This window comes from Danio rerio, chromosome 9, assembly GCF_052040795.2.
Source record: "Danio rerio strain M-AB ecotype USA chromosome 9, GRCz13ab, whole genome shotgun sequence".
Taxonomy (NCBI): Eukaryota; Metazoa; Chordata; class Actinopteri; order Cypriniformes; family Danionidae; genus Danio; species Danio rerio.
Genome location: NC_141029.1, coordinates 13205671 through 13231881, shown reverse-complemented (window position 1 = coordinate 13231881; position 26211 = coordinate 13205671). Strand labels below are relative to the sequence as shown.

The 26211-nt window shown below is 35.0% G+C and overlaps 5 protein-coding genes across 10 annotated transcripts in view; all 5 read left to right on the top strand.

Moving 5' to 3' along the window:
• myo10l3 (myosin X, like 3) overlaps window positions 1–6990 on the top strand; it is a 157177-nt gene extending 150187 nt beyond the window's left edge. For all 3 annotated transcript variants that reach the window (XM_087267542.1, XM_087267541.1, XM_087267540.1), the window contains 6 exons: window positions 292–499; window positions 1364–1500; window positions 1623–1743; window positions 2154–2612; window positions 3505–3696; window positions 3893–6990. In XM_087267542.1, the coding sequence (XP_087123668.1) occupies window positions 292–499; window positions 1364–1500; window positions 1623–1743; window positions 2154–2612; window positions 3505–3696; window positions 3893–3997 (1222 nt within the window). In that variant the 3' untranslated portion in view covers window positions 3998–6990. The remainder of the gene's footprint in view (window positions 1–291; window positions 500–1363; window positions 1501–1622; window positions 1744–2153; window positions 2613–3504; window positions 3697–3892) is intronic.
• LOC141376079 (uncharacterized) overlaps window positions 1–26211 on the top strand; it is a 996984-nt gene that overhangs the window by 693723 nt on the left and 277050 nt on the right. The window lies entirely within an intron of this gene.
• Window positions 9264–26211, top strand: part of LOC147842282 (uncharacterized) — a 164318-nt gene continuing 147370 nt past the window's right edge. The window contains exon 1 of the mRNA XM_087267568.1: window positions 9264–10700. Coding sequence (XP_087123694.1) covers window positions 9340–10596 — 1257 coding nt within the window. The 5' untranslated portion in view covers window positions 9264–9339 and the 3' untranslated portion in view covers window positions 10597–10700. The remainder of the gene's footprint in view (window positions 10701–26211) is intronic.
• Window positions 14493–19596, top strand: pttg1ipb (PTTG1 interacting protein b). 4 transcript variants are annotated; one of them, NM_001005941.1, is given in 7 exon segments: window positions 14493–14666; window positions 15601–15653; window positions 15793–15901; window positions 16618–16720; window positions 18651–18719; window positions 18845–18891; window positions 19043–19596. In NM_001005941.1, coding segments are annotated over 7 exon segments (519 nt in total). In that variant the 5' UTR covers window positions 14493–14572; the 3' UTR covers window positions 19087–19596.
• Window positions 21674–25485, top strand: sumo3b (small ubiquitin like modifier 3b). The gene is given in 4 exon segments (NM_001002677.2): window positions 21674–21860; window positions 22433–22561; window positions 22671–22742; window positions 24583–25485. Coding segments are annotated over 4 exon segments (285 nt in total). The 5' UTR covers window positions 21674–21839; the 3' UTR covers window positions 24646–25485.

The window sequence follows — 26211 nt, the reverse complement described above, 5'->3', positions numbered from 1 at the left end:
ATGAATGAATGAATGAATGAATGAATGAATAGAGGGTTGAATCTTTATTTATTCCTTCAACTTTAGTTTAGTTATTATCAGCTGCAAATTCCTAATCTAAAGAGAAGATTAAGAGGGGGAGTGCAATGGGTCATCATTAATGATATTTTTACAAAAATATTACATTTTTTAAAGTGATAAATATATCTTAATTTTACCTTCATTTCATAGTTTTAGCTAACAACACTGATTCTGAGCACAGATAATTTTGCATTTGATAACATTAATATTTTTGTTCTCATTCGTTTTTAGGATAAAGGAGTTGTTCCCTGGAGCAGAAATTGAGATGTTCGCTGTGTTCATTGGTGATTCACTGAAGAAGACAAAAGCACGGGAGTTTGTGCCTTCACAAGAGGAGATCATCGCCCTCCTGAACAGACGTGAGATGACAACCACTGTTTACTGCCACGGTGGAGGATCCTGCAAGATTTCAATCAACTCTCACACTACAGCAGGAGAGGTGACTAATAAAATCTAATCCACAGCTTAACTCAAAACATACAATGATGAAAGAGTTTTAAAAGAATACTCCACTTTTTTTGGAAATAGTCTCATTTTACAGCTCCCATCCCATAGTTTTAACAGTTAAGTTGTACCATTTTTTAATCCATTCAGCCGATCTACCGATCTGGGGTAGGCACTGTTAGCTTAGCTAAGCTTAGCATAGATCACTGAATCAGATTAGACCATTAGCATGTTGTTCAAAAATGTTTAAAAAATGTTGACTCTCCTCTAGTTACATAGTGTACTAAGGATCTATACTAGAGTAATAATCAAGGAACATTAATGCAGTACCATGGCTGCAGCAGGCACAATATTATGCAGGGCTATTTCCTAGTTACCTAGCTAGGGAGAATTTTCAGGTGCTGCGAAATGAAATTTTCCTTCAGTCTTAGAACATGATGTAACAACTGAAGAGTGAAGATTTAAATAAGAAAATGATCACAACCTCCTTTTTTTTGGAGTGAGATGCTAATGGTTTAATTCAATGATTTATGCTAAGTGCTCCCAGCAGACCTGGAGATCAGCTGAATGGAGTTAATAATGGTAAAACTCAACTGTTTAACTACATGTGACCTGTAAAATAAGGTAATTCCAAAAAAAAAAATGTTTCATTAAGAGAGAAAACACATATTAGCTAACTCAGAATTGCATAATTTTGCAGACAAATGAAATCATTAAAGTAACTGCATTCATTTATACAATTATAACACACATTTAAGGGGGAAATGTGATCTACAGAGAACAGAAACCCCTGTGGATCAACAAATCTTGACTAGATGGCTCATGCAAAAATGTTTTATCTCTTTTTTTTTTTGTGTAGGTGGTAGAGAAACTAATCCGAGGCTTGGCTATGGAGGACAGCAGGAACATGTTTGCTTTGTTCGAGCATAACAACAGCATCGACCGTGCCGTGGAGAGCAGGGTGATTGTGGCAGATGTGCTGGCTAAGTTCGAGAGGTAAAATTACACCAAGCTGCATCTATTAGCTCACAGAAAGTGTATGTGTTGTTATTAAAGTAATAATGCACCAATAATTAACTGCACACAGAAATAAATGTTTTTCATTGTGATTGTTTTAGGCTGACAGGAAGTGAGCTGGAGGAAGACGGCCCATGGAAGTTGTACTTCAAACTGTATTGTTTCTTGGATGTGGAGAGCATGCCCAAGGAAGGAGTGGAGTTTGTCTTCATGTTTGAGCAGGTCAGTAATTTAATTCAGTCAGTTATACTTGGAGAATCTAGACGTTGTGTTTCATATTCTTCCCTTTATTTAAAATACAATTAAAAAGCTTTAGTTAGCTATTACAAGACTGGATTCTGAGTAAAGAATAATTTTCAATGTTTTAAAAGACTTTTGTAATACTATTTGTTGCACTCTTGCTTAACTTGTCTGAGTTCCATATGGATTTGCATTAAACTCATTTGTATACTGACAGTCTTTAGAAGCTTAGCTAAACCATGCTAACAATGCTCACATTTCAACTTCGTACTATTTACTTCACCTTTGTACTCCAAATTAGACCATACAGTTGTATAATCCATGGAAAAACGGAATTCTTTCAGATTTTAAAGAAAGTAAAGTGTAATTCTTGTTCTCCTTAATCTTTCCAGGCTCATGAAAGTTTAATAAGCGGTCATTTCCCTGCGCATGAGGACACCCTCCAGCACCTTGCTGCTTTACGTCTACAGTACCTGTATGGGGATGTGTCACGGGTCAACTGGAGCTTGGACAGCATCTACCCCACTGGCCGTCTGCGCAGCCGCATACTTCAATTCACCAAAGTAGGAGGTGCAGCTGGATCGGGACAAACCCTAGAAAGGAGGAGGACGAGCTTCCTGGATGGCACTCTGAGGCGGGGGCTGAAGACCGGCACCATGAAGAAGCAGCGCAGTATGCAGGAGGAACAAATGCTGGAAATGTGGATCAAGGAGGAGACTTCAGCCACCAGAGCCAGTATTATGGAAAAATGGAGTCGGCTGCATGGCCTGGATCAGCATCAAGCCATGGTCAAATACATGAACATCATCAAAGAGTGGCCTGGGTATGGGTCAACGCTGTTTGATGTAGAGGTAAGCATTGTAGACAAAATATTAGAATATGTGGGGGTTCTACTTAACGCTCAAAAAAGGCCAAAAGTGCCATAACATTTAGCATTAGAGTGTGTTTTAAATATACAAATAGTATCCAGATAACTCCTGTAGTCTCACGAGGTTTGCTAGTGTTTGATACAAAAAAATTTGACACTAGAGATGCCAGTTTGAATCCTGATCTTAAGTGAAGAGAGTAGAACTGGAGGGTTTACACTGGTGCCGTGACCCAGATCAGTGAGGTTTAGACGGGTGAGTGTAAAGAAGGCAAACTTTTAATGGCTGTGCATTTAAACCTCTACTGGCCTCAAGAAAAAAACTAGCGACTCAAGCTAAATGTAGTGCTTTTTAAATCCGTGTTAGGGTGTCCAGCTCACATTCAAGAGAGCAATTTTAAATCCCAATTGGGAAGAAGAGAGTAGAACTAAAGGGGGGTTATATGGTTGGTGTCGTGACCCAGATGGTCCAACAAGTGTCTAGCAAGTAAGAGTTGCACAGTTAAATCTCATTCTCCATTCTTGCCTTGACCCAGAGTTTTTAGAGAAGTGAGTGTAATGGAGGCATTTTAGTAAGAGTTATACAGGTAAACCTTCCCTCTCCTGGTCTAAAAAGGTGAATTAGCAACTCATGCTATAGGCTACAGCCTTTAGCATCCTTGTTAGTGCTCTCACTCCACATGCCGGACTGAATCTCAATTGGGAGAAGGAGTAGAACTGGAGGGTTTACATTAGGACTATGACATAGATGGGAATGAGGTGTAGGGGGTTGAATTTTAATTAGCATCCTATTGAAAGATCTGTATCTATATAGTATAGTATCTGGTCTAATCTGACAATTAAATGGTCTAATCTGATGATTTTTATTCTGTGTGCAGTGTAAAGAAGGTGGTTTCCCTCATGATCTCTGGCTCAGCGTCAGTGCTGAGAACGTGTCTGTGTATAAAAGAGGAGAGGCCAAACCCCTGGAGACCTTCCCCTATGAGCACATTGTCTTCTTTGGTGCTCCTCACGCTAGTACATACAAGATCACAGTGGACGGGAGAGACATGTTCTTTGAGACACCTCAGGTAAGCAGATTGTTTTAAAGTAAACATTTTGTCATAGTTCATTTCACATCATGGACATCCAAAGCTAAGATTTTTTTTTTTTTTATCCAAAGCTAAGAAACCTGTGAAATTTCAGTCCTGCCATTTAAAGTTAAGTACGCAAAAAGGTTTTCTTTAGTTTCCTTCATCGTAAATAAACTATTTTTGTTCTTCTCAGGTTGGAGAGATCACCAAAATAATGAAAGCCTACATCAACATGATTGTTAAGAAACGATGCAGTGTCAGATCAGTGGCCAGCTTTGGGAGCAACTGGATCAGGTGATGAGTGCTGACCAATTACAGCAAGGACAAGATGGATTTCCTTCGGACTGATGGAAAGGAACTCAACTGGAGGGACGTGGATTGGCGAATATACAATTAGGATACTGGAACCAATGAGAAGACAAACTTTTAGACATCTGCATGTGTGTAGACAACCACCCCTTTACCAACTTATTATATCTGACATTTGATATGCAGTTATGTGGAATGTGGATATTGGACCAATGAGATTCCGCTAAGGGGCGGGATGTCAACAGAATGTCCTGTCAATCATCACAGCACTTGTTCTTTTATCCAGTAATATCTGATTAGTATGCTTCTCAAAGCTAGTTAACCAGCAGATGTTTATTGCAATACCTCAAAGTCCCGAATGCTTCTTGTGCTCCTGGTTTTCTGATTATTAGTTGCTCTTTGCAGTGACCAGATCAAAACAGGTTCTTAAATGTTACACACGAAACAATGTTATGTTGAGAGCTTTCAAAGACTAATAGCCTAAAGTGATTGCACACGTCGAAAGTGTCAACAGCCATGTTAAAACTTGTCCGTTTGCCTTACTCCACACAAGGGCTGCTCTGTGCAGATCTGCGTCATTTAGACGGCTTTCTGTTAATCTGTTACTGAACCTTCGCTCAGGTTCCTAAGGTTGAGAGAATGATGAAATGTTTTTCTGCCTTTACGTCTTGCCATTTTCAACTGTGTGTTCTCTGTGCTTTTGCATTCCACTGTGGTGCAGTTCCATTGTTTTCAGTGTAAACATGCACTGGAGATATGGCAGGGGGATGTTGGTGTAACAGAGGCTAGCTAGTTTTGCAGATAAATCTAATTTCTCTGTCTTCAAAAGCCTTGCTAGCGAATTACGCTAGAGACTTAGTGTCCTTTGGTAGTGTGTCCACCTGCCATTCAAGAATTGGGATGTGCTGGTGCTGTGACCCAGATGGAAGTGAGGTTAAGGTGTGTCTATGGTATGGAGGCGAGCTAGTGAGAGCTATGTAGCTAACCTCAATCACATCAAAAGACCCATTAGCAATTGATGATACAGGCAGTGGCCTTTATGCCGAGTTCAGACTGCATGATTTAATAGATTACATGACCATCTGGGTTATCGTTCTATTGCTGCTGAGTTTACACTGCAAGATGGATCGACGACAGGGGGTTTCACACCGCATTACAATAGAAGAATCGCTGACAACTTTGTTTCAGTCAACAAACTATGTCTCACAACCAAGCACACACAAGAAGTGACATGGAAACAACTCAAGGTCATCTATCTCTTGTTATTAACTACATAATACGAAAGAAGCATTTAGTGGGGTAGAAAATCTACTTATTTTGCTCACCTGGCTTTTGAAGTGAATTAGCAATTGCTCAATGACACGTCAAACAGACACAGGTGCTCCAGCCAAATTTCCACTAGCTTTTCCTCCATTCTTTGTGTCCAAATAGACCCAATAGAAGCCCTTTTAACTTCTCCCCAAACTACCCACTTGCCTGCAGATACCCATACTAGTGGAATGCTGCTCTCTCATTGGCAGTAGGCGATCCCCGATGTAGAACACATTTCACATGGCATGAGTTTGAATCGCCAACAGCTCCAGATATTTAGCATGTCAAATATCTCACACATGTCAGCGACTCATTGCCTCTCTCAGATTGCGTTTTTGATAGTTCACACAGTGTAATTGTTACTCACATGAACAAGCATAGATTTGCCTGTGATTTCAGGCATTTGTCTGCGACTTCTCAAAGTCTGTCAGCGAGTCAATATCGGAGCTAAAATCATGCCGTCTGAACTTAGCACTAGTGTTCTTTGATAGTGTGCCCATTGTCTAAAACCCACTCGAGTACAAGTACAACCAGAGGAGTTGTGTTGGTGCCGTGACCCGGAAAGGAATGAGATTCACAGTGTATGCAGGTAAACCTCACTCCTCTAGCTTTGAAATACACACTAGCTGTTGATGTTAGACGATGCAGTCTTTAGCATTCTTTAGTGGGATGTCCTCTTCCAATCCTGTTTTGATTTTGGCAAGTAGAACTGGAGGGGCTGCGGTGGTGCCGTGACCCGGATGAGGTTTTCCCATTGGCATTTTCACATTCTACTGTGCTGTGTTTACATTGTTCAGCAGAGGATTCGGTTTCTCCTTTTCAGCCTTTTGCTGACTAAAAATGGTCAACACAGGATCGTGGAAAGTGAAAGAAAGTGAGGTTTTGAGAACTTTTTAAACTTGTATCCGTCTTGTTTTTACATAGAAGACCAATGGGAAAATGCTTTCTGTGTGATTGGTGTTTTCTGGGTTAAGCTCAGGTACAGGATAAAGACATAAGCAATATTTCAATATTTCAATCAGTGCAGTGTTGCGTTTGTTACAGCAACAAGATCTGACGAGAATTACTACTGTACTGATATCTGCAGAAAAGCTGTGACTCTCCTTGTGTTCTTTCACACAGTAGGTCAGTTGAAAATTCCTTATTTCAAGACAGATATATGCATTTTAGTTTATTAGCGAAACCTTTTTTAAGAGATGTTTGAAATATGTTTGCCTTTTTATAAGGTGGTTAAGAATGTCTGTTTTTTCTTCAAGGAAGCCTACATGCTTGTAAGTGAAGGATGTTTTTGTGTGCCTAAAAGAGAGTGAATAATTATGGGTGGCCTGGGTATTTATTCAGTGTTATAGTGTTAACGTATGGATGGTGATGTTGATGGCATGTTGTGTTTAGATTCTCTACATTGGTGACATAACACACAGTGATAATATGAATGGAGGATGTTACTGTGGTATCAGAGACTCTTTATTGTGGTACCACAACCTCATTCGAAGTTCATTATTGCTCCATTAATATATCCGATGAGCTGCTGGTCAGTTCATTGTCAGAGTGCATCCCATCATCATTAGGGTCAGAAAAATTCAACCTGTGTAGAGGATGAAAATCAAATGTTTTTTTGTTTGTTTTTTGTAACTGGATTTACAAAATACTTAATAAATTATTTCAACACCAGATTAGTGTGGGTTATTTCAAAGTGTTATTGAATGACCTTAGGTTTTGAGTCCTTTGCTTTTACACAATTGCATGCACATGATACAATTTGATTACTGCAAAACGCAGCTATTTATTTTTCCTAAGTTAACCTTGTAAGAATGTTTTTCGTAATCATTCGAGGTTATTTTTGTTCAACTTAGTTATATAAAGTATAGAGATTAACAAATAGTATCAACAGTGCTGGGTAGAAATTGATTAAATGTAATCCGGATTATGTAATCATACTCCAAAACTTTCATTTACAGTTTTAACACTGTGGTTGTATTGACTAAAATGGCAATACATTTCGTCACCTTAGAATTATAAGGTTCTATCTGACATTTTTGTCAAAATTGAGTTATTCACATATTCTTATTAAAAAAAACAACCTTTGGATGTTTTTTTAATATATAAGTCGTTTACATTTTAAGACTTTTTATTTAAAAAGACAAATGTTACAAACATACTGTTTACTATGGAATGCAAAAACTTTGAAGCTCAATATCTCAAAATCAATCAGAACGCAGAACCTTATAAATCCAAGATGACGATTTTCCCTAATTTATTGATTCACCCCAATTCTTGGTTTTTAAATTGAATAGATCATATTTTTTATAAGGGTGACATGGTGGCTCAGTGGTTAGCACTATCGTCTCACAGCAAAAAGGTTGCTGGTTCGAGTGCCGGCTGGGTCAGTTGGCAATTCTGTGTAGAGTTTGCATGTTCTCCCCATGTTGGCATGGGTTTCCTCCATGTGCTCCGGTTTTGTCTACTGTTCAAAGACGTGGAATAGGTGAATTGAATACACTGTATGAATGTGAATAAGTGTGTATGTTTCCCTGTACGGAGGTTGTAGCTGTAAGGACATTTGCTACGTCAAACATATGCTGGATAGTTGATTTATTCTGCTTTGGCGACCTTTGACGAATGAAGGGACTAAGAAAAGGAAAACGAATGAATGAATGTTTTATATAAATCTAATGAACTCATTTTACATTAATATTTAAGTTTTCACTCATTAGTCACTTATTATTCATATATTACTATTCTTGAGGGCATATAAAATATGATATAGACCAGCCATAACAAAAATTATGATCCAATAATAAAATTTATTCTTTTTTTAGGAGGTGAGACATAATTTAATGTTTAATACACTTTGTGTTTTTTCGTTCATTTTCTTTTTGGCTTAGTCCCTTTATTAATTAGGGGTCGCCACAGTGGAATGAACCACCAACTTTTCCAGCACATGTTTTACGCAGCAGATACCCTTTTAGCTGCAACCCAACACTGGGAAACACCTGTACACTCCTGCATTCACACACATACACTACAGACAATTTAGCTTATTCAATTCAGTGCTATCTTTGGACTCTTTCGGAGGAAACCTATGGAGAACATGCAAACTCCACACAGAAATGCCTATAAACCCAGCCGGGGCTCAAACCAACCTTCTTGCTGTGAGACGATTGTGCTACCCACTGCACCATCGTGACACCCTACACTTTGTGTTGTTTACTACAAATTATTCTTTTTTTTTATAAATATTTTAAAAACCATTCTAATCTTTATGATAAATGAGTAGTCAAAGTACTTGTCGTGGCAGGGTCCTGAAAACCAGTTTAATTTTTACAAATGTGTCAATGTATGATTTTTAGAAGTAGATGTATGCTTATGTACATTTTAGTTTGTTAGTTATATCAAAGTTGGATGTTTAAAAAGGTCAAGTTTTTTTTTGTTTGTTTGTTTGTACTTTCAATAAAAAAGTTTTTTTTTTCTTATTTGTGTTTGTATTTAAAAACATTATTAAACGTGTACATTTTTAAAACAACAACCAATCACTGCCAAATCCTGCTGTAAACCAAACCGTGGGTTCTTGTTTTATCTTGTTTCCCTTGTTTTAATAGATCAAGATTGTTGTTGTTGTTTTTTTCTTCTTCATTTTTAAATAAAACATTTTTCCATATTGGTCGATCGAAGGACAATTTTTTTTTTTTTTTCAAAAACAGTCAATAACCGACACATTTTGTTGTAAACCTCCAACTATTTCGATGCTAAGATATTTGCCTGGAAAAAAAAATATTACATACTTTTTTTTTTACTTTTAATAAGAATGTTTATTTTTTCATATTTGTGTTTGTATATAGGCTAATATTTATCAAAATTATTATTTTTTCAAAAGCACAAGCAATCACTGCCAAACCCTGCTGTAAACCATAAACCACTAACGTTATTTGAAACTGGGAGGTCGATTTTATTTCGGCTAATGTTTTGATCGGGTCGAGCGAGACGGCGAGGGTGGACTTCAACGCCCGGACGGCGCGGAAAATGGCGAAGGAAAGATGCCGAAGCGGGTTTAGCGACAGCTGTGGTGTGAATGAAGAGAGTGAAGGAGGAAATTTAGACGATGAGGATGATTCAACCAACCTAGATATGGAAGATGATTGGTCTCAGGTTGAACAGAGATCTCAGAAGCGCAAGAACAGAAGTTCAGATTCTGAGGAGGTAGCAACAGGAGGAGTAGAAGGAAGAAGCAAAACAATGAGGATGGAGGATGAGTATAAAGTTATCATGATGTTCTCAAGCATAGGTGAGATGAATAATCCCATGAGATTAACAAAAATGCTCAAAAAAGCTATTGGGGAAATAAATTCAGCCAGATATTTATCAAACAACCGAGTTCTTGTATTTTGTCTGAACAAAAAACAACAAGAAATGCTGATTAAAATGAAAGAGATTGGAGGAGTCGGAGTTAAATGCCACGTACCAGGAGAGGTTAGTGGCATTAAAGGAGTGATAACTGGGGTTCCGCTGTCTTTATCAGACGAAACATTAAGAAATCAGTTATTAAGTGAAAAGGTAATAGAAGTGAAAAGGTTAACAACAAATAGAAGTGGGAAAAGAGAGCCAAGTACAACAGTGATGATAATCATGAATGGGAAGCAACTGCCAGATAATGTAAAAATGGGATATGTTTGTTATCCAGTAAGAACATTCATTAAACCTGCATTAAGGTGTTTCAACTGCCAAAGACTGGGTCATGTTGCAGAAGTTTGTAAGGGAAAGCAAAGATGTTGTAAATGTGGAGGTGAACACAAATATGGTGAATGTGGGGAACTAGTAGAACCTAAGTGCTGTAACTGTGGAGGTCCTCATAGTGCAGCGTATTTAGGATGTAATGCTCAAAAACAAGCTGTGGAGGCAATGAAATACAAAACAGAGTATAATATGTCATATGCTCAAGCTGTAAAAAAAGTTCAAGATGAACAAAGAAACACGAAGAGCTATCAAGTTATGAATGCAAATGAAAGATCGAATAAATCAATAGAAACTCTCAAAACAAATCAGGATGCAGATTTACTCATGGTCAGCAAGGTAAATTTTATAGCATTCATTGCAGAAGTAATCAACTGTACAGCTCAAACTAACAAAAGAACAGAGAAACTAAAAATCATAATATCTGCAGCAACTCGTCATCTTGGAATAACAGAAGTGTCAATGGAGGGAATTCAGTCTCTACTAGGGCAACCTGAGAGTAACTCAAACCCTCAAGAACCCCCAGACAAGCAAAGGCTAATAAAATAAAATGACATTCAGGGTAATACAATGGAATGCCAGGAGTCTAATCGCGAATGGTCAAGAATTTAAGAAAGTTATACATGAAATGACAAATGTGCCTGATTTAATATGTATTCAGGAAACATGGCTTAAATCGCGATTGGATTTTGTCATTCCAGGGTATATATCTATTAGAAAAGACAGAGCAGGAACTTCAGGTGGTGGGTGTGCAACATTTATAAAAAATGGGGTGGCTTATAGGGAAATAAGTATAGATTCACAATATGAATGTGTTAAAGTTGAAGTGTGGACAGCACTAGGGAAAGTATCAATAATAAATTTTTACAATCCATGTAAGCAAATATCCTTAATGGAGCTGAATAAAATTTGGAGAAAAGATGAAGGTATAGGAATATGGTGTGGGGATTTTAATGCACATAGTGTGGTATGGGGTAGTATGAACACAGACACAAATGGAATGGTGGTGGAAGATTATATGGAAGATAATTCACTAGTATGCTTAAACGATGGTAGGGGAACAAGATTTAATATTAGAAAACAAGTAAAATCATGTTTAGATTTAACAATAGTGTCAGCTGCAATATCTGTTAAATGCCAATGGGAGGTAATAGAGCAGTCAACAGTAGGAAGTGACCATTTTCCAATTATATGTACAATAGGATTAGAAATGCAAAGGAGTATATTGATAAAACAAAATAGATGGAAATTTGAGAAAGCTGATTGGGGAAAATATAATCAAATATGTGAAGAAAAAGTAAAGAACTTTACTAAAGAAGATGACATTGACAAACGTACAGAGGAATTAAGTTCAATTTTAATCACAACTGCAGAAGAATGTATACCGAAAACTAATGGGAATAGTAAAAAGAAGATTGTGCCTTGGTGGAATAACGAATGTAAAAACTCAATAAAAAGTAGAAATAAAGCATTTAGAATGTTGAAAAGAACTTTGACACCAGAAGCTGTAATAGAATATCAAAGGGAGAGAGCAAAGGCAAGAAGAACAATTAAACAAGCAAAAAAGAAATATTGGAGGGAGTATTGTGCATCTATTGGAAAGGAAACACAATTAGGAGAAGTATGGAATATGTTAAAAAAGATGATTGGAGTTTATAAAACTAGAAATATACCAGTAATATCAGGAGAAGGGAAAACGGCTATTACAGAAAAGGAGAAGGCAGAGTTACTAGTTAATACCTTTCAGAAAGCTCATAGTAAAGAAAACCTCAGTGAGAATTATAGAAAGAAAAGAACAGAAATTTTGACTCAACATGAAGACATTTATAATAAAAGACAAAAAGGAGTGGGAGCATTAGATGAGGAGTTTAAAATGTGGGAACTTAAGCAAGTTATGAATAAGATTAAACATACAGCACCTGGACGAGATGGAATTTACTACATTATGCTTAAGCAAGTAAATGATAAAATACTAAAACTTGTATTGGACTTGTATAATAAAATTTGGACAGAAGGGAGATTACCAAGGTCTTGGAAGCATGCTATAATAATACCCATAGCTAAACCAGGGAAAGATGCTTCAATAGCAGAGAATTACAGACCAATTGCTCTTACATCAAACCTGTGCAAACTAATGGAGAAAATGATTGTAAATAGGCTTAATTATATATTTGACATTAAAGAAATTTTAGCACCATATCAATACGGTTTCAGAAAAGGAAGGTCAACATTAGATGCATTAGTTAAATTGGAAACAGAAGTAAAAAAAGCTATAGCAGTTAAAGAGGGATTGGTAGCAATTTATTTTGATATGGAAAAAGCATATGATATGCTCTGGAAAGAGGGATTATTAATTAAAATGAAAACAATTGGAATAGAAGGAAGAATGTTTAATTGGGTATTGAGTTTTTTATTTGATAGAACAATTCAAGTCCAAGTGGGTAGTGAAGTTTCACAAATTGTGAATATAGAAAACGGAACACCACAGGGAAGTGTGATCAGTCCCATACTTTTTAACATTATGATTAATGATATTTTTAAAAATGTTCATCCAGGAATTAATACAGCATTGTACGCAGATGATGGAATAATGTGGAAAAGAGGAAGGAATATTGCATTTAATTTGTATAAAATTCAAGAAGCTATAAATACAGTAGAGAAATGGTCATTAGATTGGGGTTTCAAATTTTCAACATCAAAAACATGTTATCAAATTTTTACAAAGAAGAAAATAACAGTGAATAAACAGCTTACACTATATGGATCATGTTTAGAGAAAGTTGAAAATTTTAAGTATTTAGGATTATGGTTTGATCAAAAGTTAACATGGAAGAATCATATAGATTATATATTAAAGAAATGTGGAAAGATATTAAATTTAATGAGAGCAGTGTCAGGACAAGACTGGGGTGCTGACAAACAGTCGTTAAAAGGAATTTATGATGGACTTATGCGATCTAGTATTGACTATGGATGCATTGTATATGAATCAGCATCATCAACATTATTAAAAAAACTAGACATTATGCAAACTAAAGCGTTAAGAATTATTTTAGGGGCAGTTAAAACAACACCTATAGCTGCTCTTCAAATAGAGACATCAGAAACACCACTTTATATAAGAAGACAAAAATTGGCTTTGGCATACTGGATAAATCTACAGGGACAAAGTGAGAATCATCCTGTAAAAAATGTTTTGAATGATTCCTGGGAACTTATAAATACACAAGGGAAGGGCTTTGCCTGGAAAATCAATGGGTAAATGAGAATGGTCTAGATATATTAACTTTTGCATCAATAAATGTAATGTCACCAATTCCACCTTGGTTACTTGAACAACCAAAAGTAGATTTAAAATTACATGAAAACAAAAGAGAGATGGAAGAGACTGATAACATAAACACATATGTCAAGAACTACATTATTAATGAATATTACTCATATCTACAAATATATACAGATGGTTCAAAGAGTTTGGAATCAGGAAGGACAGGAGTGGCATTCTATGTCCCAGTGCTTGAAGTGAGGAAGTCTGAAAGGATATCAGATGGAACCTCTGTATACACAGCTGAGATGGTTGCAATTTTGATGGCATTAGAGTGGATATATGAAACCAGACCTGATAAAGCTCTAATATGTTCTGATTCAATGGCTGTCTTGATGAGTTTAAAATCAATGGAATCGAAAAGAAATGACATTCTAACAGAAATTATGATCAAGTTTAATAATCTAACACAGATGGGAGTAATAGTTCATTTAATGTGGGTTCCAGCGCATGTCGGTATTCAGGGCAATGAGGAGGCAGATAAAATAGCTAAAGAATCTCTACAACAAAATGAACCAATTAGACACATTTCACTAAGCAGAGCAGAAGGAAAAGGCTTAATCTTAGAAGCCTGTAATAGGAAATGGCAGAAAGTTTGGGAGTCCAATAACACAGGGAGACATTATCATAAGATCCAAAAAACAGTAAAGAAAAGCAAAATATCACATAATCTTAGTCGAAGAGAACAAGTTATTTTAACACGTTTAAGAACAGGACATACATTTTTAAATCAAACATTACACATAATGGGGAAACATGAGACAGGTTTATGCAACACATGTCTAACAGATGAGACAGTAGAACATGTTTTAAAAAGGTGCAAAGCATATAAAAATGAAAGAAGAAACCTTAAAGAGGAATTGCATAGTTTAGGATACCAGGATTTCACAATAAAGGGTTTATTAAAAGATGGTTTAGATTCAGGAAGACAAATAAAGGCAGTAATAAGGTTCATTAAAAATAGTGGATTATACAATAGAATTTAGGAAACCAATTCAACCTCTTCACACTCCATCACAGTAGGTGGCGATATGCACCTTTAAAGTTGGTTCGCAACTCGCCATAAAACGAAGAAGAAGAAGAAGAAGAAGAAGAAGAAACTGGGAGGTCCTAAGTCTCCGTTTAATTCCCAACTTCCAGCAGAAAACACATGACCGACCACAGGGCTGAAAACAACATAGGTCTGCTGCGTTTGCCAACATGATCCAAACACGGACTTTTTTACTCTCTTTTGTTTTCTTTGTCTTCACTTTTTCGGTGGTTGTTGCTCAGACGGCCAAAAGTCCAGTAACAAGTAAGTATCACACAGCTATGTGTTTACAACCGCAGATTTGACAAAAACATTGACCGTGTTTTAATACTCGGAAAGAATTTTTGGCTTTGGTTTAGTTCACTCAGTCGGTTCGGTTTGAAAAAAGCGCACCTTTATGCCTAAAATGCCGTCTAGGTAGCGCTCTTGCAAGGTTTTGACACACAGCCACTGTCCGTTTGTCTAACCAGAACGCTTTTCGTGAATTAATTGTCCAGCAAGTCGTCTACATTTTCTTGGAAACACAATAATGTTTAATAAGTGACAGTTTGACGACATTTTAACTTCACTTGTAGAGCGTGTGGCTCAGTAAAACAAATCTCGCTGATCAATGAAATTGTTTTTTTTTTTATATGACTGACTTAATTTCAGTGTTTTTGTTAGATTTTTTAATCTGTTTAAAAACTTAAACTTGACCAACTGGCTTTTTGTGCTAATTTGAATGTGCTTTGCATATGCCCTGCTGTTTCTCAGAGACTCGTGAGTGCCTTGTTTAAATCATATGACAGACTATAACAAAGTAATACTTTGTGTCATGAAAGGTCAGGGAAAATATAAAAAATAGTACTGCTTTTCTTCATACAAGCAGATCCATTGTGAAAATTACCCGTTTACTATTAAAAAAAACATGATACAATGTTAAACAAGGAATAAACAAGGAAACCACAACCATGGTTTAGCTACAACCATAGTTTTTATAGTAAAACTTCTTGTGAACATGCAAATTTTAGTCAATTTGCACAAAAAGTCATTCTTTTATTATAAAAAACAATTACAGTAATTGTATTAGGAGTCATAACATTGCACAAATTTTATATTTTAAAATTGTAAACTTGACTGAAAATATTCATTTGTTAACATAATTAAACTAACCAACATCAGCTGTATCCCTGCTCTTATAAATGTGTCCTTTTCACAGACTGCACTATAAAATCCAACACAACTTGTGAAGATTGTTTGAAGATTGTTTCGGTAAGAATTTTCAGTTGGTAATTGTTGATAGCTGATAACAGTTGTGGTCACCAGATTTCTAAATCCATATTTGTTAAATAGACAGCATTAGTGAGATATAAACTGTATGTAACGGTTGTGTTTAATCTCTTTATTTCAGTGTTTGTGGTGCATCTCAAGCCAGAAATGCATTGACTATCCAGTGAACAGCGTTCTGCCCTCTCATAGTGTTTGTCCACTTTCAGATGCACGATGGGGACTGTGTTGGAGTAAGACTGACAATTACATACGAAATGTGTAGCACCCAAAATGAAAACATTTTGTTCATTAAATGGATAGTTCAGCCAAAAATAATAAAAAAAAGTCTGTCATCATTAATTTACCATCACAATCCTGTTTGTGTTTCTGTCTTCTATTAAAAACAAAAAAGAAAACTGTAATCATTGACATCCGTAGTATTTGTTTTTCTTACTATGGAAGTCAGTGGTTACAGGTTACCAGCTTTCTTCAAAATATCTTCTTTTGTGTTTAACAGAAGACCGAAAATCATAAAGGTTTGTATCCATATGAGGGTGAGTCAAAAAGGATTTAATTATTATTATTATTATTATTATTATTAATTTTTTGGTGAACTGTTCCCTTAACTTGTCCTCAGCAAATTGTAGTTTTTGGGTGAACTATTATAAAGCTATACCATTCACATTCCTCTTTTCTCATTGTTTTACAATCCCTTTGCATAAAAAGAAAGATAAGGAAGAGGATAATTTGTGTAGCTGCATAACTGTTGAAGCAATAACAGTTTCATATTGTACGTCATATTCGTAATTCATGGTAGCTTTACATTCCTGAATGTCACTTTACTACAGTTAGCACCATTTACACTCTTATAAAATTTGCCAGCCAGTTTAACCATCTGAACCTACTGTACATGTTGTAAACTGTGAATGTAAATGATCTCATAAGCTTTGTGTTGTGTGTTTAACAGTGAATTTCCAGATTCTCATCATTACTATCTCTGTGATCGCGGGAGTGATTGTCATCGCCATATTCGTCTGCTGTTTCTGCTGCTGTAAATGTGAAAACATTGGGTAGGTTGCAAACCAACATGCACAAGATTGATCATCAGGTAATCCTTTAAGAGTTTAATCTGTATATACCTTAAAAGCATATTACATTCAAAAATTAAAGTGCCTAATTTAATTTTCAAGTAACTTTTGTGAAATTAAAATATAAAAATAGGGTCAAATTTTCATCAAATCATGTAGAATAACTTATTAATGTTAAAAAGACAACACATTCTTAATCTGAACTGTTTTTTGTCAAATACATAAATTAAGTGAATGAATAATTAAAAGATTATTGATTTGAACAAAGTCTAATTACAAATAATTAGTTTTTTAGGGCTGTACTTTCAGGGTGTCCAGGGGGATCTTAAAAAGTATAAAAAATGTATAAATCAATTATGAGACAATTTAGGCCCTCAAAAGGTATTAAAAGGTATTTATCGAGTTTTTACGGGATCTTAAATTTGTTCAAGCGTTATCCAAAGTGTTTGAGTTCAAAAAAGCATACTTATATTTATTTACCTCCTAATATTAACAACAGCGTGCTAGATCCACGCGATTGGTTCGGCCCGGGGCGTGTCACACTGATGTCAAGTAATTTGTGACACACAGAAAGGTAATTTGACGGTCTTCATATGCAGTAAAACCATAGAGCGAAACGGACAACAAAATGGGAAAATGTAAGTTTGCGTACTCCTGGTTAGTGAAAGGCGAGTTTAAACAGTCACTAAAACCTGTTGCTGAAAACAGTTGCGTACTTTATTATTTCAAGCTTTGTTTCATCCAAGCTTATTTGAGTTCTGTTGCATGGTTGTGCTCCATTGCTTTATTTAATTACAACTGTTTATTAAGTTAAAGGTTTGATATTCATTTGGAACTTGAAGTGCTGATGAGGTCGTAAAATATTCTAAGAAGGTCTTTAAAAAGTCTTATAAAGGTATTAAAATTACCTTTTGTATTCCTGCATATACCGTGATTTGATCCTTATTTTTTTTTTTGTGTGTAGTCTTAAAAGATTTTTTAATGTAAAAAATATCATTGGCATAAACATATTTCATGTCTTATTAAATGTATTTTATATTTTCTCTTAGCATATTAATTGACATTTTGGCATTATGATCTTAAAGGAACACTCCACTTTTTTTTGGAAATAAGCTAATTTGACAACTTAAACAGTCACGTTTACCAGTTTTAAATGCATCCAATCAATCTCCAAGTCAGGCAGAATATATATTTAGCTTAGCTTAGCATAAATCATTGATTCTAATTAAACCATTAGCATAAAAAATTCACTCAAAAAATGATGTGATTTGATGATTTTTTTTATTTTTTATTTAATGCTTGATTCTTCTGTGGATACATTATGTACTAAGATCAACAGAAAATGAAAAAGTTGTATTGTTTTTCTAGGCAGATAAGGCTAAAGCAACTATACTCTCAGTCCAGTGTATTATTCAGAGGACTTTGCCATCCCATGGCTACAGCATCCGCAATAATATTATGCAACACTGTTACTTTACTTTACCTACTGTAGGGACTATTTTCAGGTACTTTATAAAAAAAGCAACTTTTCATTTTCTGTCAGTCTTGTACATTAAGGAACAACAAAAGAGTCAAGCTTCAAAACTCTTTTTAATTTTTTTTTTAGCTAGCTGCTAATGGTCTAATTTAGTACATTGATTTATGCTAAGCTAAGCTAAAAGTGCTTTTGTCAAACCCAGAAATTGGCTGAATGGATACAAAAATGGCATAACTCAACTGTTTAACTCTAGGGGACTTTTATTCTGGTGTTTCTTTTCAGATGAGTCTATTAATTTCAGCTGTGGACTGTATAAAATTTTGCTGCTATGAATTATTAAAAACCTGTTTACAAGAACATTGGAGCACATATAGCCTATATAGCCTATCAGAAACGAATTAATAAAAAGTTTTGTATTTTTGTGTTATAATTTAGCAGGTCTAAAAGGAGTGAGGAGCGAATGGAGAATCAAGCTAGTCTGAGAAAGTTTCGTCATGAGGAGAGGTATGATGTGCTTTAGGGTAACCTAAATGCACACAATTGATTATTATTATTTTATTTTAGAAATTTCCATGTCCACAGTGTTAACTTGATAAATATATAAAAAAAACACTTTTCCTTTTTTGCAGGAAAGCAGAGATGAAGCAGAGACATGATGAAATGCGATTGAAATATGGTAAGATTTGCCTTTCGTTGTAAATAACAAACCTAAAAAAAATAAATACTAATATCCTTTAAATTAATAATTATTTATGCTGTATTTATATTAGTGACTCATATTGTGTTGTATTTTAGAGTTTTCTCTCTTTGCTTGTCTTGTTTATTAGGTTTGAAGAAGGATAACCAGTACTCCAGATTTGAGAACAGCTAGGCAGCTTGTGATGATGCTCAGCTGTTGTCTTCTATTTTAAACTCAACTCTTCAGCACTCCTTTTTTGAAGAGCAAATTTGATTCAGTCATACCTGTATATTTATCAAATCTATAAGCAAACCACAAAAATATTTTTTGTATTTATTGAATCCTTTAGATTGAAGGGTAATGATGACTTTTGCAAATCAAACTAAGCATCCACATAAATTGACAACATAAATGTAATACTACAGCAACACTGAAAGCTGCCTTTATTTTCCTCCTTAAACTAATAAGCTTAATTATTAAGGACTTCAATAGAAAACCATTTTATTCAAAGATTTTCTCTGTTCACATTTTCATACATGCTCAAGTGAAATTGATTTAATACTACTTTTTTGGCATTTTGATATAATGTTGCATTGAATGTTTTAATCTCTAGCTTATCGCCAAAGACTTGATTTGTTTTGTGATTTGTTTTGTGCACCTTTCAAAGTCGAATAAACTTGAAAAATACATTTTAAAAGTGAACACTGTAAAATTGTTGTTGTTTTTTTGAGGAGTTATCAGAGCAGATGTTTGTGAGTGTATTCAAAATACTTTTTAAGATATACAGTTGAAGTCAGAATTATTAGCACCCCTGAATTATTAGCCCCCCTGTTTATTTCTTCCGCTAATTTCTGTTTAACGGTGAGCAGATTTATTTCAACACATTTCTAAACATGATAGTTTTAATAACTCATTTCTAATAACTGATTTATTTTATCTTTGCCATGATGACAGTAAATAATATTTGACTAGATCTTTTTCAAGACACTTTTGTACAGCTTAAAGTGACATTTTAAGGCTTAACTAGGTTAATTAGGTTAACTAAGCAGGTAAAGTAATTAGGCAAGTCATTGTATTTAGATGTTTTTTTTTTCTGTAGACTATCAAAAAAATATATAGCTTAAAGAGGCGAATAATTTTGTCCTTAAAATGGGTTTTAAAAAAATATCTGATTTTATTCTTGCTGAAATAAATCAAGAGAAGAAAAAATACTATCTGACATACTGTTAAAAGTTCATTGCTATGTTAAAGATCATTTGGGAAATATTAAAAAAAAAAAGAAAAAAAATTCCAAGGGGGTCTAATAATTCTGACTTCCACTATGTATATGTAACTTATCTTTAAGTATAGAGAGCTCTGCTGTAAGGTGATTAATAAAGTCTACCAAACAAACATTCAAACCTACATTTACCTTTATAAAAAACACATCAAACATAACATTTTACGATAATGTCATCTGAGAACTTCCTGACCCCAGAGCTGTACATACTGTACATAAATGAAAGGTTAAAGCAATGCGTTTGCTACTTTTGTACTTTTTTCTTGTTGCATAAAATCACTGTCCATTGAGACTAAAATCCCCTTTTTTCAATTTCTTCCATGTTCAAAACAGTGAACACATGATTGAATGTAACTACATTCATTTTAGTTCAGCAGTTTGTTTTTTAAAAGCTAATTAATTAAAGTAAAACGTAGCTCACATTACTTTCTTTAACTCAAATGTTATTACTTAATTTTGTAAGTAATACATTACTCGTTACCTAGAAAAGTATTATTATGCAACTTTTGTTACTTGTAATTGTTTTTGATTATATATATAATTATTTGAATATGACTAGTTTGTTTATTGTATTAATAAAATAGTTATTTAATTTTGCATCTGTTATAGCTTACTGGTAAAACATTTTTTGTGCTTTTTTGAGATTGTGTAAATGTTTTTTTATCATAAATTTTCATAATTAAAGGTTTTGCATGCCTTTAAAATTTTATATTTTCATATTAATGTAACTTATTTAAGCTTTGTGCATGTGATGCATATTTTTTAAAAATGCATACATAATCAGCTTACATATGTTGGCAGAAGTCATTTCATCTTTTAATTTAAAGGGATAGTTCAGCCAAAAAAATTAAATTTACATATGGTTCTAAAATTTTTAGACTTTTTTCTGTCGAACAAAAGAAGATAATTTGAAGAATGCTGAAAATAGCAGCATATGATATTCATTTATTCATTCATTTTATTTTCGGCTTAGTCCCTTTATTAATCTGGGGTCGTCACAGCGAATTGAAGCGCCAATTTATCCAGCACATGTTTTTATGCAGCGGATAGATGCCCTTCCAGCTGCAACCCATATCTGGGAAACATCCATTCACACTCATACACTACGGCCAATTTAGCCTACCCAATTCACCTGTACCGCCTGTCTTTGGACTGAGGGCGGAAACCGGAGCACCCAGAGGAAACCCACGCGAACGCAGGGAGAACATCATGCCTTCCTGCTGTAAGGTGACAGCACTACCTACTGCGCCACTGCGTCGCCCAGCTTATGATATGGAACAACAAAAATGTAATGTTTGTCAATGACTGTTACTTTTTAAACATTCTTCAAAATATCACATTTTTTTGTGTATTACAAAAAGAAATTCAAACATGTTTTGAACAGGAGGATGTTGAGTAAAAAATGGCAATTTTCACTTTTGACTGAACTATCCCTTTAAGGCGCTCGGGATTGATCACGTGGTTCTAACCTGACCAATAATATCGCCGATTAGATTTTTTGCGCGTTCCACCCTGCATGGAATCACGTGTTCTAACCCGGGCCAATCAAATGAGCGAATCCGGTTTGCGCGTTCTTGCCGAGCGCGGGTAGGACAGAAGCGGGTAGTAGCGCACTCGTGCAGCCGTCACATCCACATTCAGCCGGAGAATCCACATTTCCACAAAAATGTCAGAAGAAAAGCCAAAGGTACGTGCGTGTTTCTTTGTCCTGTGCTCTAGCAGCACGTGGAGGATTATTTTGATGCGTTTCTGATGGGTGAATGTAGATAGCGTGGCTCCTGCTATTTATATGTGCTTAGAAGGGAAACAAAGAGGTTTTCAACAATTAAGATTGTGCGCATTTTCAGCACGTGGCCATTTAACACAATCTGCCATCAAGCTACATACAGATTATTAACGTCTCGTGCTTCTAACAGTTAAACCGGCGGATTTGAAGCGTCGTTTCTGCATCGAGGTGTTCGGATTGGCTTTCATTCATGGCGGATAGTGGCTTCAAGTTTGCGCCAAACGCGCTTTCACAGAAAGCGACGCGCTGTCCGAAGTGTCGCTTAGGTTTATAAACAGCGTCCTGTTTTAGTATCAATGCAGGTCATATAGCCTCAAGTGGGCTGTGAAGCTCTTCTTAAACGTGTTGTTAATTTCATAAGGACATCTCCAATGTTTTAATAGTTGCTACTGCACAATGTGGCTTTAGCGCAAACGCTGCACATGTTTATTGTTCATGTTTGATGATCACGAACTCTGCGTTTGCTTTTCCAGGAGGGAGTCAAGACTGAAAATGACCACATCAACCTGAAAGTGGCGGGTCAGGACGGGTCTGTGGTACAGTTTAAAATCAAGAGGCACACTCCTCTCAGCAAACTGATGAAGGCCTACTGCGAGAGACAGGTGAGAGGAGCTACTAACATCCCACATCTGCACACATCATCCAGCTCTGCTTTCAGTGTGCTGCTTGCTGATGTGCAGAACTTTAACTTTCAATTATTTCTTGTTCAAGGGTTTATCCATAAGGCAAATTAGGTTCCGGTTTGACGGTCAGCCTATCAATGAGACGGACACACCTGCACAGGTTTGTGCCTTTTTAGGTTTTATTATTTTTTTTATTTTGTTTTTACTAGTTTGATTGCTGATTTACAACATAGGGTCATTATTTCTTGCTCTAGCTATAAAATATATTAATCAGCTCAATCTGAAAGGGTAAAGTCTCCAATAATTTTTAGCAATACATAGAAACTCAAAATGCAATAATATAGAATCTATTATTCTTTGGGGTCTTTGCTGATTTTGTGCGCATATTTTGAGTTGTCATTTAAAATGCCTTATTGTTTGTTAACCTTGTTAACTCTGTTGGTAAAGACAATGGTGTAACATTTTAACTTTTAAATTAGATAACAATTACAACGTTCTAAAGTAAAATGGTGCTAAAATAATATACTCACTTATACTCGATATACAACTGTAAGGTTCGTGGTCAAATGGCTGCTTTGGAAACAAAAAGCAAGCTAATTTTCTTGAAACTTTGTAATGCTGTGCTAAAACAAAATTTGAAGTTATTTTGACACCTCGGTGTCAAACATTTTTAGATGTAGTTAAAGTTTAAAGCGATTAAAAGAAATATGCAACCCATGTGAATGTTTGTGTATTTTTTTTCTATTTCTGTGGTGCAAAGTAGGGCTGCACAATATTGTAAAAATCTAACATTGCTAAATAATCTGCGATTTTATATAGATTTATATATAATATATAGTGATGTTACATCGAGCATTAAACCCAAGTGTGTTTTTTGCTCAATTCAAGATCTTCTCTTTTTGGCTAGTTGCGAGATCAATTTGAGATCTGTCTGGAAAACAAACCAAACACGATCCACGCAAACACAAACGGTCCTTGTGGTGCAAACAAGCAGCAGTATTTTAAAACATAAACATAATAAACACTTATTGACATGTATAATCAGATTTATTTGCTGTTTAATGTTAGTTATAACACTATTTACAAGGTACAACAATATTTTCACATTTTAATGATTGGGAGTTGGTACGGTTAATGGATACAAATAAATGTATTGCCTTTCCCCATAGGTCATACCTTGCATATGGGATCAAAATTCCACCAAATGTGTCACAGGTCAAAAAATAAGCATATAAAAAAAATTGACATCAGGTGTACTTTTACATTTGTCAATTAAGTGTCAAATTATATGTATACAATGCGATACATTTAGTGGGATTTTGATCCCATACTTGCACCTAGCTGATGCTGTTAAGCATTTCTACTTTTCTGCCAATGACATATTAGAACAGAGCCCATTAGGTTTCTGTTCCACTGTAGATTTTTTTCCTTTTTGGGAGGTTTATGCTAAATGTGTGAAATGCTACTGTAGAAGCAGCTCTAACTTGCACTTAATGTAGAAAGAAATGGGAGCTGCCTAATGTTTAACTGAAATTAATCTTTAAAAAACAAAAACAAAGCATAAGCATCCAATCACAGCCCTCAAAAAATGTGCCACAATATTGGCTCCACTCCCACAGCTCTTGACCGCGCTCACTCAAAGCCTCAACCAACCTGAGCAATCACAGAACTTGTGCTCTGCTTTCCCATGAGTTACAGTTGTTGTTACAATTTGAGGCATTCATTGCAGTATAGTTGAGCTGCACGATACTGGAAAAATCTGACATTGCGTTATTTTGTTTTACTTTGACTTCTAAATTGTGATATGAATATGATTTCATCAGATGATTTAAATAGCTCTAATAAGATTTCATTAATTTAGATAGTCTTTTTCTGTGCAGTAAATCTGGATAAATTATTATAAAACAAGCAAAATTAAATATATAAACAATGCTTCATGGTTTTCTGAGGAGTCTAAATGTCTTAATGTGTAAATATCTTAATGTGATGTGGATTTTCAGCTGGAGATGGAAGATGAAGACACTATTGACGTATTCCAGCAGCAGACTGGAGGATCGTGCTAAACATCAAGTACCATGTGGATGAAGTTTCTTCATTTGTGCTCCTCTTCACTTCCACTGCAGTTCAGGGCCCAAATGGAAAAGGCTTTGGAAATCTAATGTATAAGTTAAACTATTTTCCTTGTTTTTTTTTTTTTTTAAATCCAAAGACCTCGTTTCCATTTTTCAGTGTTCTCCCTGAGCTGATTTGGAAATGACAGTTTTTGTTTTTCTCCCCCTCCTCTACCCTTTTGGAGTTTATTTTATGCTTGTTATATACATTTTTGTATTCTGTATGTATGTTTGCACCTCCCCCATCTATTTTTATATACAAGGAGGGATGTTTTGTGAAAGGATGTTTGTGACTTAATATGATCTCGGAATTTCTCTAATTGCGGTAAACGGCTAAACTTCAAGACGCCCTTTTTTATGGACTGTTTCTCATGTCGGCATTGCAACGTTGTGTTTCTCTTACAACTCAGGTTTGTTGAAGCTAGATCGTGGATTGTTTTTCAGTAGACATTTTTAATTTTAAAAAGCTTTGATGCATATGTCTTTAAAAGTTGCCTATTTGCTTCAGTATGCATTTCATAATGTACAAATGAAGTTGGCCTCGATTTTATTGTCCTATAATTTGCCCTCTACAAATGTCATATTGTAAATGCCACTCATTTAGGCTCAATGGCACATCAAGTGTATGAATAGCTGATTTGGTGTAAATGCAGCTCTACAGTTCAACTCGTGCCAGATTGGTGTGTGAGGATTCATTGTAATAGGAACGGCAGGGGGGTTTTGGAGAAATCCAAAAGAGGATCCTGTGTTGGCCATTTACTACTGTATATAATAAATCTAGTTTGATACTGATCTGCGTTTCTCTTATTTTTCTGACTGAAAGATCATAAAAGCTTGCCACAAGATGGCGCACTTGTGCTATGCTTTAACATTTTACTGACTAATGATTTTTTTTCTAAATGTTCCTCGCATGAAGTGTGTGTGTGTGTGTGTATATATATATATAATGTGTGTGTGTATATATATATATTATATTTGTGTTTTTTTATATATATATATATATATATATATATATATATATATATATTATATATTTTATATATATATATATATATATATATATATATATATATATATACACACACTATATATATATATTTTTTTTATTCCGAACTGTTAAACGTAACCTAATTCAAAATCAACTCCATGCAGTACTAAAAATGAATACATTTCTAAAGTATTTTAAAGAAATATAAAATAAAAAAATGACCAAACAAATGAGATGTTGCTGAACACCTTAATGGGTCCATAACTACAAATGGAAAATATAAACATGGACTGTGCAACATTTACTGCAGCAATATCAAAACAATTTAGGTCTGTTCTAGTTTGTAAAGACCAATCTATAGTTTTGAACTCAAAAGGAGATGCAGGTTATTGAACTAAATATTGGGAACCTGTAATTATTGATTTCCGTAGTGGAAAAAGCATGTGTTATGGAAGTCGGTGGTTACCGGTTTGCAACATTCTTTAAAAAAAATTGTTCAACAGAACAAACAAACAAAATAAAAACTCTCA